Source organism: Pelophylax lessonae, assembly GCF_965119305.1.
Source record: "Pelophylax lessonae genome assembly, chromosome: 11".
In the NCBI taxonomy this organism is placed as follows: Eukaryota; Metazoa; Chordata; class Amphibia; order Anura; family Ranidae; genus Pelophylax; species Pelophylax lessonae.
Genome location: NC_138778.1, coordinates 184,146,422 through 184,160,360, shown reverse-complemented (window position 1 = coordinate 184,160,360; position 13,939 = coordinate 184,146,422). Strand labels below are relative to the sequence as shown.

Here is a 13,939-nt window from a genome sequence, read left to right as displayed (position 1 = left end):
AGAATCCAGCAAAAAATGCAGCATAAACACATCAAAAACACAAGCAATACGTTTTTGATGCTTTTCCTTTGAATTCTTTGGAACCAAAAATGCAACCTGCTGTGGACGAAAAAGTCTCTGACTCTTTCGAAAAAATGCACCTGGTAAAAATGCACGACTGTAAACGTGACAATAATGTTAAATGGACTGTAGTATGTTTCTGCAAAACTGAATATGGATAGACGTGAACCTAGCCTTAATGATGGGGACATACAATAGTAAAAAGTAAAATTTAAAGTGATTTTTTTTTTTTAACAACAAACCTGATATATTCATCTGCTCTGTGCAATGGTTTTGCACAGAGCAGCCCCGATCCTCCTCTGCTGACGTGCCCCACTGGTGCTCCCAGCTCCTCCTGCCTTCTGAGCACCCCCTAGCAAGCCACTGGATATACTTGTGCAGGCTCGTTCCTGAGCCCCGCTGCCTGCATCCAAAGACACTGACAGTGGGGCTTTGCCCCATCCCTGCCAAAGGATTTGATTGGCAGAGGCAGGAGCCAATGGCTCCCACTACTATCAGTCTGCTGTGACGGACCCCCGGTACTCAAGGGGAGTATGTCCATTGTATAAGCTTCCCTTGCCCGGTAACAGAACGATACAAGATCCCACAGCCCACCCAGTCACTAGTCAGGACACCGTGTAGGGTGGTGAAAAACATCAAACCTGTTTATTAAAAACTCACAGAGTATTTCTATACCACACAAAATCAGATAAAAGTTTGAACACATTATCGTATGCAAAGGAAACTGTAAACAGGAATATAAATAACATTACTAAGGAACAACCAACATAAACTTTATGCTAATCCACATCTGTCAACTAATAGCTGACAGTGATATAATTAACATGAGATAATTAACTAGACACTTAAACCAGCATAGGTGTCCAGACCAATCGGCACCTACAACCTTGAATACAAGGTACTGTACAATATACATTATTACAAGTATAAACACATAGATGAGAAGACAGACAGAAACAATAGGGGATCCAATTAACAATGGAAGGAAGACACTTAGGAGGCACACTATGGGAGAGATCTACTTACAATAAACACACTATGGTAAACGACAGCAGTGGTTTGCTGATTACATTACCATCTACAGTCATTGCTGGTTTGAGGCATAGAGGCCCTGAATATGTATATGGAACCTGCAGTACTCAGGGAATTTGTGTTTTGGGGAGACATGGACTTGAATCCAAACAAGACCACTCCAATGGTCCCCCAGGCACACACCCCCCAAAGAGTAGTGTTCCCCTAAAAGTCATAGCCCATAGTCAGTAGGCAACCTTGCAGTCCCCTCTAAAAGCCCCTGTCCTGGCTAGGTCTGTCACATCTGCCTACTATAGAGGGGGAGAGAGAGAGAAGAGAGCCACTGCTCTCATGCACAGCTCTGAGTTGAAATCAGTCTTTGATAAGTATAATGGGAGGCTAAGGGGATCCTGGACACAGAAGGTTTTTTTTACCTTAACGCAGAGAATGGATTAAGTTAAAAAAACGCTGAGGCTTTCGAACCACTTTAAACCAAATATGAATACCATTCCATACAGATGATGATTGTGTAATATTGTTACATAAACAAAGAAAGGCACCTTTATTTATGAATTTTTAAATGAGTTTTAAAAAATAGTTTATTATCCCCTGTAACTGTAACCACCACGAAGCAGTAAAAATTAAAAAAAATCACTGCAGAAGCACAGATGCACTTCTAGCAGTGACACAGCTGTTCAGCTAACCCTGCACCCCCTCCCAGCAGTGGCTCAGCAGCTTATCTTGATGAGTGAAACCAACAGTATTATATCTCCATCCTGTTTCACAGGAGCAAGGACTAATGACAACAGGCTACGATATAGGAGGATATCATAGATCTAAGCAATGTTTGCTCTCCTAGCTTCTGCATCCTCTTGTAATATTTGTGAGAAAACACTGTGCTATTTCTATTATTCAGATATTTGACAGTTGTGTAACAAAGAAGTAACAAACTATATTTTATTTTCCAGGTATTGTCCTATCAGACCTGATTGCAGAGTACTTTGTTTCCCCAACATTGTTCAGAGTTATCCGACTTGCCAGAATTGGAAGGGTTCTCCGGCTTATTAAAAGTGCCAAAGGCATCAGAACCTTGTTGTTTGCCTTGATGATGTCTCTTCCAGCCCTCTTCAACATTGGGCTGCTGTTGTTCTTAGTCATGTTTATCTACTCCATATTTGGGATGTCCAACTTTGCTTATGTAAAGAAGGAATCTGGCATTGATGATATATTTAATTTTGAGACATTTGGCAATAGTATAATTTGCTTGTTCCAGATAACTACATCGGCTGGATGGGATGGACTTTTGAATCCAATTCTAAATAGTGGTCCACCTGACTGTGATCCTCATTGGGAGAATCCTGGGACTGCGGTGGTCGGTGACTGCGGAAACCCCTCCATGGGAATTATATTCTTCTGCAGCTATATCATCATTTCCTTTTTGATTGTTGTCAATATGTACATTGCGATCATCTTGGAGAATTTTAACGTGGCCACAGAAGAAAGCAGTGAACCTCTATGTGAAGATGATTTTGAAATGTTCTATGAAACTTGGGAGAAGTTTGATCCCGACGCAACACAGTTTGTTGAATACAGTCGGATGTCAGACTTTGTAGATACCCTACAGGAACCTTTACGAATCCCCAAACCCAACAAGATTAAACTGGTCACCATGGACTTGCCCCTGGTAACTGGAGAGAAGATTCACTGCTTAGATATTTTGTTTGCACTTACTAAAGAAGTCTTAGGAGATTCTGGAGAGATGGATGCACTAAAAGCCTCAATGGAAGAAAAGTTTATGGCCGCAAACCCCTCCAAAGTGTCTTATGAACCCATTACCACCACATTAAAAAGAAAGCAAGAGGAAGTCTGTGCCATCAAAATCCAAAGGGCTTTCAGGAGGCACCTCCTCAAACGTTCTGTGAAACATGCTTCCTATGTCTACCGCCATAGCCAAGATTTTGACTCAGTAGCTGACAATGCTCCAGAGAAAGAAGGACTAGTGGCAGAACGAATAAACTCTGCATATGGCCAATATCTAGATGAAGGAACCAATGGAAGTGCAGTTCCACAGCCACGATCTACAAACAGATATTCACGTAGCAGTGGAGATGATGTAAGGGAATCCTACATTTAGAAGGAAATTTACAAACTGCATAATTAGAGATGAATGTTATAAATTATTACTAAAATGATTCAGAGAGAGGTCTGGCGGTGTCACTAGAGGGTCTCAGAGACCAATATCTGCTACAGTCTTATCTCTGAGTAAAAAAAGCTCTCCCTACTAACAGTAATCAAGGGGGAGCTTCAAGGTGAAGAGACGAAGCAGTGCTATATCTAATAATGCTTTTATTTTTAAAAGTTCTGACTTAGTAAGGAGGTTTTACAAGTAATGTTTCGTTCACAGTTGTTCTTTGAATTCTACTGAAATAAAGCACTATGTGAATGCATTAAAGTGGTTCTAAACCCCTACATATACCCAGTGAAGTGACTGGCCTCAGGTGATACACAGAGATGAAACAAATCCTCCTACAGAAGTTGTACTTGTTTATCTGCAATATTTTCTTCTCTACATCTTTTGAAAGTCCAGAATATAGAAGCTTGTCTGAGCTGTCAGGAAAAAGGAGGCAGAGAGGTGAAATCACACACTGCAGAGTTTAGAGAGAAGAGCTTGAAGAGCTGATTGGAGGGAAGGGACACCCCCCCCCCCCCCTTTGCACAGCACGCAGAAACAGAGCTGAGGCTGTCAACCAGCTGGAAGTCGCTCCCCTGTCACCATTTTTTATCTTGGTGTCAGGAAAACTTACCAAGCAGTGATTCATGCAGATAGCAGAGGAACAAAGCAGAAGAGAGAAATTACACTTAGTGTTCTTAACTGAGACAAGTACACACTATAGAGGGATATGCTTTGTTCAGATTTTGTGTCTGAGGTTTATAACCACTTTAAGTCTATGACTTTGTCTTAAGAAAAAGAGCTGCAAAAAATATTACATGTTTAGCAAATACTGTATGTGTAAAAATGCTTAAACTATTCTGCACAAGGAAATTTTATTTTTATTTAAAATGTATATTTATTGATCTGTGTTACCATCACCTCACTTTCACCAATACAACACCCTGTGGAACCAGCTAGCAAATGCCCTCATTTTCATTGGGATTTATAAATAACGCCTAAAATAGCATCTACTGTTCATACAGCACATGCTGACTTGTGTTTTGACCGACAGCACTTGGCAGCTTAAGAACTAAACAAACTGTATTGATAAAGGAAACACCTTACTTTGCATCGCTGAGCCTGTGTCTTCTCCTTTTTTTCCATCTTTACAGTAATTAGCCCTCAAGGTGGTATCATGCTGTGGAAACAATGTGAGTTCTCAGCGCATGACTTAGTATTAAGGCCTGTTGTTGTTTGTGTTGGGATTTCTGTGGAAACTAAACAAAGCTCTCCCACTCTCTGCTTTCTATAAGCAATATGGTATTGTGATCTGCTGATACAGTGCTGCTTTCTGGACAGATATGACTTCTTGTTTGAAGATCTCACTTGCATGGCTGGAAGACATGAGACGATTAAAGTGTAACTAATGGCAATACTTTAGTCTTAGATTTGAATAGAGTGGTGAGAGGGTTAGAACCAATTAGGTTTTCTTACTGTGTCACCATTAGGGAGATGCACTGGAATTGTCTTGGACACAAAATGAGTAAATAGAGTTGCCACCAGTACAGGAATGGTGGAAATCTTCCAATTGAGACAACTGTTTTCATGACAACTGTCTGAGGGTATATCTCTCACATCAAAAGATATTCTCTCACTTCCTGTCAGGTTTACAGCACAGAAAGTGAAGGGAAATTTCACCAATGGCACACAGATGGCAATAAAACCTGACAGTGATTTTAAAGTGGTTCTAATGTAAAAAAAAAAAACAAAGTTTTTAATTTACCCTAATGCATTCTCTCTACATCAGGGTAAAAACCACCCCACTACTTGCTCCCTGCCCCCACTCCCTAAACACTTACCTGCCTTGTTTCACGATCCAGCGCTGTCCTGTCTGCAGCAGCGCTCTCCCCTCCTCTTGGTCTCATGGGAGACTCTGAGAGCAGAGGGAGCTGCCATAGGCTCCCTCTGCTGTCAGTCTAAAGGAAGGACCTGTGTGTGTGGCCAAGTTGCACTGTTTGTGTTGGGAAAATGGTTCGGCCCGAGCATGAGTTTGGGCCAACCATTGGCTGTTCGCCCCGTTAGGGGAACACCCAAATTTGCAGGGTGTTTGGTGGGTGTTTACCCCGCCGAGTGCCCTGCAATGCACTGTGCAGTGCACTGCACAGGGCATTCCGCGCTCTGATTGGGCGAAGCTTTGCCCAATCAGGGCACAGAAAAAGCTGGTTGTTAAGGAGTGGGACTGGGAAGCCGGCTGTTGCACATTAATAACTGATAAGTCATTAGCTGCATAAAAATCGGAATTAAAAAAAAGCATTTACTGGTAAAAATAATTGTAAAAAAAAAAAACTTTGTGGGGTTCCCCCCCAGTCCATATTGTATGGATTTTAAAGCTGGATACACACTATACAATCTTCTTTAGATTTTTTTCCTTTAGATTTACCAAAACCATATAATATGAGGTCAAATCTAAACACTTTCAATTTGTATGCAATCAGGCAGGCCCTTGCACTACATAGTTGAAGGTAAATCTAAAGGAAATGTATATCCAGCTTTAGGGGGCCAAAATGTAAAGAAAAAAAAAAGGTGTGGGGCCCCCCTCCCCAAATCTATACCAGGCCCTTATCAGAGCACATAGCATGGCAGTTCAGAAAAGGGGGGGGGGAGCGAGTGAGTGCCCCCCCTTTTGAACCATATCAGGCCACATGCCTTCAACATGGAGAGGGTACTTTGGGGTCCCTCACCCCAAAGCACCTTTTCCCATGTTGAATGGGGACAAGGCTCTTCCCCGCAACCCTGCCCTGGGCTGGGGGGTCTGCGGGTGGGGGACTCAGAATCTGGGGGCCCCCAGATCCTGGCCCCCCTATGTGAATGAGTATAGGGTACTATGTACCCCTACCCATTCACCAAAAAAGTGTCAAAAAGTAATAAAAACAGACACTAATTCCCTCAATAAAAATAGAAAAACAACTCTACACTGTCCCCAATGTAAATCCATCATCAATCATGCCGCCCGACACACCCGTTAAAGAAAAAGAAAGCTTTGCCTCCGTTTTTTTTTTTTTTTTCTTTAACCACTTCAGCGTTAGTTTAACTAATAATTGCGCGGTCATGCGACGCTGTACTGAAATACAATTGATGCCTTTTTTTTCCACAAATAGCGCTTTCTTTTGGTGGTATTTGATCACCTCTGCGGTTTTTAGATTTTGCGCTATAAACAAAAAAAGAGTGACAATTTTGAAAAAAAAACTATATTTTTTACTTTCTGCTATAAAACATTCCCAATAAAAAAAATCTAAAAAATCTAATTTTTTTTATCAGTTTAGGTCAATTTTTATCCTGCTACATATTTTTGATAAAAAAAAATCCCAAAAAGCGTATTTTATTTGGTTTGCGCAAAAGTTGTAGTGTTTACAAACTACGGGATAGATTTTTGGATTTTTTTTTTTTATTAGTAATGGCGGTGATTAGCAATTTTTAGCGGGAATTCAACATTGCGGCGTACAGATCAGACCCCTAACTGACATTTTTGACACTTTTTGGGGACCAGTGACATTAATACAGCAATTAGTGCTAAATAATATGCACTGTTACTGCGTAAAAATGACACTGGCAGGGAAGGGGTTAATACTGGGGGTGATCAAAGGGGTAAATGTATGCCAATTTCTGCTTACTGACTGTGGGGGGGGGGGGGCTCTGTGACAGGAACAGAGAGCTAAGCTGAAACACATGATCTCTCCCTGCCCGTGTGACAGAAGAGCCGCTTGCCTTGTTTACATAGGCAGACGGCTCTTCTGTCAGTTTCTGTGAAGATCTCAGGAGGCCAGCGGCGATCGTGCCCGCTCCTCCCACGGTCTGGCTCCCACTGTATTTAATCACAGCTGAAGCGTGGCTCCGGCAGCAGTTTAGATAGATCAGATAGATCTACGTGATTATGCGCAGCCGAGCTGCCCTGCCACAGCAAATGCATGCTACATATGCTACACTTTACAGGCAGACTAAGCTGACACATCCCCCTCCCCCCCAGGCACTATATTCAAATTTTAACTTTTATTGTTGCACTTTAAGCATCATTAAAATCACTTAACTAAATGGGCATTGATTCATGTCCCCCAGGGAAATACCCGGGCTTCAGTGGGGTTCAGTTCGCCGTTTGGGTTACAACTTTTCCCCTGTTTGAGAGTTCTGCTGCGAACCAAACAGGGGGGTGTTCAGCCCATCTCTAGTTGTGACTATGGATGCACACAGCCTGGCTTAGAAGTGCACCTGCAAGGGATACCCCCTCAGCACATGGCTTGCTGAGGGGGATACCAGCAAGAATGGTGGAGGAGGCAGTGGTGGCGAGGGACTCCAGAAGAGGATGTAAAGAAATTGCTCTGTGCAATACCACAGCCAGGTATAACATCTTTTTATGCCTTCATAACCACTTTAAAGAGGAAGTAAACCCGTTTAAAAAATGTGAAAAAAAAAACTGTAAAGACAAAGGCATAATGAGCTAGTATGCATTGCATACTAGCTCATTATGAAGTACTTACCTAAAAACGAAGCCCCCTCAGTGCCGACAGGACGGCCGACATGATTGGCCGGGGGTGCGATTACATCACTCCCGCACATGCGTGGGAGCCGCCGTTCAAGGCACTGGTATCTGAAGGAACAGCATGGGTGGCCGTTCCTTCAGAATGCATACGCCGATGACGTCATTGGCTGCATGTACTGTAAGTATCTCCTAAACGGTGCAAGTTTAGGAGATATTTATAGTACCTTAATGTAGGCTTACCTATAGGTAAATGTAAACAAAAGGGGTTTACAACCTCTTTAACTATCCCCTGCTCTATGCAAACTGAAAAAAAAAGTTTTGCCTTTAGATACATTTTAACAAACAGAAGACTATCTCAAATTTGTAGAAATCTGTAGATATAGTTCAGCTATTAACACAGCTTTGTCCGCTGGCTGGTGCTGTGTATGCTAAGCTTAGATTTATCAAGGCTATTGCCTGGTTTAACTAACAAACACTTTTTAAATGCAGTAATACGAAAAGCTGTTGGTTGTTCAGTTGACAAAGCGTCTCTTGGTAAATCTTAATTCTTTTGTAGACTCTGCATCATCATATATGATAATAGTGATGCATATATGTACAATAAACGTATAATAGATTTGTATGGTTTAGTGTAATAAATTAAAGTGTTTGTTACCCCCAACACTTCATATTCCTGGTATGTGCCTGCTGTACCACTTCTATGAAAAAGTATCCTGTTCTCTTTATATTGCTTCCTTTATATGAAATCCCTGGTGTTAATGCTAGTCCCATTTCTTTCCTGTTAAAAACTGACCACACTAAGCAGGAGAGCACAGCATGGTCAGTTTCCTAGTGGTGCTGGGAACTTAGCCTGCTCTTTTCCAATGATCAGACTTGACCTGACACTCCCCCGCTGCACAGCCATTCACCGGGTAGCTCCATGTGCTGCTGCTGCTGCTCCAGCTCTTATGCAGCTGAAAACAAAGAAAATGTGATCACTTATATATTTTAAAAAAAATGGAAAAAAGGAATTTGTAATGTGGTTTTATATTTATAAAAAAATGTTTTGCCTTTCATTTCTATTTTAAACTGAATGGGTTGTTTTACAAGGTGATCATTTACAATCATAGCAAGATTTCCAGGCCTATGGCCTGATGTGGGTCTGCCATTAGTACCGGAATCCTCTCCAGCCCATGTGAGATAAATCCCCAGGTGTGACAACTGAAGCAGCGACAACTCCAGCATCTTTGTTTGTGGTTTTTATTATAATTTAAGGGGATGGGAGAAGGGAATGAGTGGGATACTCCTCTTGGCTTGAAGTAATTACAACTGGGACTTCAATCCTGAAAATGCCCGTTGGCGCTTCCCTGACGCCAGCCAACGCTCACTGACTCTGAGAACACTCTGTATGACAGAGGAAGTGTTGAGTCCCCGACTTATAGTCCAGTAGATCCAAGATTGAGAATTGTAGAACTCCTGAAACTGTTTCACTGTGTAAGTCTCTGAATACTTTCCCCCGCCTGGCACAGCTTGAGGTACATACATAGTTACATAGTAGGTGAGGTTGAATAAAGACAATAGTCCATCCAGTTCAACCTGTGTAGGTGTGTGTGGCTGTAATCTTCCCACATAGCCCTGAATGTTCTGATCCTTGAGATGTACGTCTAAGAGTCTTTTGAAAGCCACCATACTACCCGCAGAAACCACCTCTTATGGTAGAGAATTCCACAATCTTGTAGCCCTAACAGTAAAGAACCCCCCACGTTGCCTGAGGTTAAAACGCTTCTCCTCTAATCGCATTGTATGCCCTCGAGTCCTCATGCAATCCCTTCGACTGAACAGCTTTTTTTCTAAGCTGAGATCCCCATTGAGATATTTATAAATTGCTATCATGTCCCCCCTCAGGCGTCTCTTCTCCAGGGAGAATAAATCAAGCGATTGCAGACGCTCTTCATAATTAAGGTCCTCCAATCCCCTAATCAGTTTAGTATATTGTAGAACTCCAAATGACTGTCACTATAACTGGCACACGCAATACAATTCAGGGCCCAGACTGCAGGTGCCCCCTTTACGCTCCTTGAACTCTTCAGGGTCCACTGACTATGTACCCCCTTTACAACGTCAGGGTCCTCAACCTAGGCACCCCCTTTACAGCTAGCTGACCTTGGATCCCCGAATCTCTTCCGGAGTGGTCCCCCCTGACTCTAGGCAGACCCCCATTGGCAATCCGCAGAACTCACGACCTGTGTAGGCTTTCCTGGGACTGGACCCCTCTCTCTCTCCGCAGGCTCTCGGCACACCGGATCCCCCTCAGCTCAACTCAGCACTCTCTGGATTCTCAGCGACCCCCCAAGACATCCACCTTCCTCAGACAGGAGGAGAGACAGCCGCACTCTCCTTCCTGGGACTCTGCTCCCGCCAAAGACACCATGCCACGCACTTCCCCCCAAACGTATACCCACTCCCAGAATCCCTTGCAGCATTATCGCCTTCTGGGGTAGTTACAACCTGGGATGTGTCCACTGATTGGGCTTCCCACACTGCTGTTACCAAAAATCTATGAGATTTAATCTATCTCAGACAATATTTGGGTTAATAATGAGAGTTCTATGACTGTGTGAAAACTTTAACACAACAATTATTTATTTGTATAAGGTTTGCCAATTCTACATAATTTACATCAATAATAACTATTGTACATACTACAAAATGTAACTTTTTCCTAGTTTAACTAAACAAATACAATGCATAGAGTATAGACTCATATACACACACTATGACCGACACAAGTAAAATATACAATGTACCCTTAATCCTTACTCCATAATTACCTCTAGTGATGGCTCTCGCTCTCCCATGCCAAACAGCAAGTCACCCTGTCTCACCGAATCTAATATAGACCCATATCCCATAGCCTTGTATAGGGCCATTCTCATTGGTTCAGCTATCTTGCTTGTCACTTCCTGTGGGCGTATCTCTTCCCAGATTGGACCATTTCCCCCTCCCATAGTTACGCCTCGTTCTAACCACTCCTTTTCTGTTGGGGGGGGGGGGGTTCGTTTACTCCTCACTGTGGAGTAGCTCTGAAATGGCTACTTAAGATATGCAAGATGTGTCCTGGCTCCAGAAAGTCTCACTTCCAGGATGTAAACACGGGTTGATACTGTCCGTAGGTATTTATATGTAAATAGCCAGCTGGCCTTTCAAAGGAATGTGTTACCCTGGATTAATTAATTACCAAAAACCAGTCCGTCTGGCTCACGCAAATCTATCTACACTAAAATTCCCAAGTATGAGTTTGCAATCAAAAATGGGTACCTTTACTACTTTCATTAATATATATATTTACAATTACTGATGGAGTTTTATACATAAACCCCTCATCCTCACAACACGGTATGAGAGATTACGCCTAAACCCCATATGGCAACACTGCCCTATGAGAAGCCTCTCACAGGAGCCAGTGGGGATACTTCTCCCCTCAGCAGGCACATCTGGAAGCCATGACACCCTACATAGATAAATCACAGCCCTGCTGTTAAGCAGACGAGGCCCATTATGATTTTACCTAGCACCTACCTGTAGGGTGCTACACCCACTTTAAGAACATGACTGACAGGATCTCTGCAAAGTTGTTGAGGATTGCACCAATAAAAGAGGAAGTCTGTGCATTTTCAAATGGCCAGTATAACTAATGAAAAATGTAACTTTTTAGAGAGGAGCTGCAAAGTACATTCACAAATACACAATATTACCAAAAGTAGTGTCAAAAGTGTCAGTATCAGAATGTATGCTTATTGGAATTTTTTTACCAAAAATATGTAGCACAAAACATACCGTATTGGCCTAAATTTATGAAGATATTAGATTGGACATGTTGTCTATGGCGCAAAAATTTGAAAACCCAGAGTTGATCAGACACCAAAAGAAAGCTCTATTTGTGGGGGAAAAAAATGACAAATTTTATTTGGGTACAGTGTCGCAGGACTGCACAATTGTCAGTTAAAGTAACGCAGTGCCATAGTGCAAAAAATGGCCTGGTCATGAAGGGAGGTAAATCTACGGGAGGGACAGTGGTTAATATCAGTGAAGAATCTTGACCTGTTTTTTTTTTTTTTTTTTTGAAACAGGAGAGGAGTTCAATTCCAGTTATTAGCATAATAAGGATACCACATACTTGTGTAAAAAAAAAAAACTGATTTTGTATCTCTAAATTGCAAAGCTACAGTGTACACGTAAATATTAATAACTGCTATTAAAATAGAGATGCAAACATGCTTGTGGAGGGGTTTTGTGAACCAGCTCTGAAGAGTTCAGTAATATCTCTAGAAACAATAACAGACTGGTTTGTTTCCTAAACTGGTAAAAAGAGCAATAATCTGGTGTAACTGGTGGGATCTAGTTTGACTGTACAGGAGTCCATTCAGTGCAAGAACAAGTCTGATTGGTTGATATGGAAAATATAACTTTGCCCTGTTGCTTTAATAAATATGTTTGTGGGTGTTATGTCCAACATTCATCAAATGCTTTTTGTGTTAAGACTTGAATGCTGTCCCACTGGCATGTCCGGTCAAAGCTATTGGCTCTAGGTGCATTAGCTGGATAGGCTTGGCCACAATAACCAATGCCACAATACTGTGCATGTCTGCCCACTAGCCCACAGCCCCAAAGCTATATTAACACTGCCAAGTGCTTGTAGGTTGCGGTATCACTGACAGTCATATTTCTGTCACTGTCTGTTTCTTTTCCCTTTTTCAAGTGCGAAATTTGAGAAGTGAAAAAGAAGATTGCCTTGTCTTTGGCACAGTTACCTGTGGAAGCTTGTCTCTCCTTGGTATCGAGGTCTGGTTACAAGTGCTGCTCGTGTTTCATGCATGAGAAGGTGTCAAAGCATTGAGAGAAAATCTCCTCTAGGTTTCCAGTATCCTATCTTGAATGATGAAGACGTAGTGTAATCTTACCCTCTTTGCTGAAACTTTGGCTACCCTACAAGAATAAAAAGACTTTGATGCCCGTCAGTGTGCATACAGAATTCGATTGCTAAACAATGGCTGACAGGTAGTAGGCACATCGTAATGCAAGATTCAGTATCACTTAAGTCCTTAAAATGGAGTTTACAACGGTCTTATCTTTTTCTCATTCATTTTTGAATTTTACTTTTTTCCTAATTTTGGTATCTGTTTAAACTGTGGAATTTTACTCGGAACGGAGAAGTCCGCAAAAAAAACAAAACAAAAAAAAACAGGAATTGGCAGAATGAGGAGTGGTGAATGTAGATGTAAACTTACCTCCATCCCAAGTCTAAAGCTTATCAAGGAACTGCTGTTCTACCCCTCCATCTTCCTTGTCTGGTCATTAGATGTCCAAAGTGGTACAAAAAATGTTCTGCAAATGGATGTTTGACAAACTAACCAGTAAGAGCAAGAAAAGCTTAAAACCACTCCATAGTAAGGTTCTGTAACCAAACACATAGGGATTGATTTAGTAAATGAAAATAGACTGTGCACTTTGCAAATGCAGTTGCATCTTTCCAAGAGCTTAGTGATTGTGATGACGCACAAAGAAAATCCAACCAGGTGCAAGGAAAAAAAAAAAAAAGAAGAAAACAGCAATTTTACTTGCCCTGGCAGACCTCCTCAGTCAGTGCAACCAGTCCCCTGCGTCTTCCTTTCTAAGGTACCTTGGCTTGCAGTCGCATTCCCAACCCCACCACATACAATGCAACGTTATTAGCCCACATTGCACATGATGAAAACAAGGCCTCACCCACAGACCGGAGCTTCAGGGAGAGGAGTAGAACGTCAGGGACGGCCAGCATGAGAAGTCAGGTAAGTAATCATGCCCTAAACAAGCATTTAACCCTTGCAGAGCAGGGAGAACCCACTTTAAAGGTTGTTTTTGTCTCATTCTTAGAGTTCAGCTTTTAGTGACTGATGGATATCAGCAGCGCTTCTCCACATTCAATAAACTCTGGGGAAAATGCATGCAACCGGCACTTGCAAACTGCACAGTCAAAATTGCCTTTAGTAAATTAACCCTATAGCCTCCATCTGCATTTTAGGTTGCATATGACAAAGGAGAAGAGCACTGTGAAAACTAGTATGTTTAATCTGTATCCTATACCATCCAATAGGTCTCTAGGTTAAATCCAATGGCAAGTTTATGCTCACTATATAGTAAAGTAGAATGTTTATAGGAATTTT

At 41.9% G+C, this 13,939-nt stretch overlaps 1 protein-coding gene across 1 annotated transcript in view; it reads left to right on the top strand.

Moving 5' to 3' along the window:
* Positions 1-13,111, top strand: part of SCN4A (sodium voltage-gated channel alpha subunit 4) — a 250,242-nt gene extending 237,131 nt beyond the window's left edge. Inside the window, exons 26-28 of the mRNA XM_082272569.1 lie at positions 2,040-3,184; positions 4,396-4,434; positions 12,544-13,111. Coding sequence (XP_082128695.1) covers positions 2,040-3,184; positions 4,396-4,398 — 1,148 coding nt within the window. The 3' untranslated portion in view covers positions 4,399-4,434; positions 12,544-13,111. The remainder of the gene's footprint in view (positions 1-2,039; positions 3,185-4,395; positions 4,435-12,543) is intronic.
* The last annotated feature ends 828 nt before the right edge of the window (positions 13,112-13,939 follow it).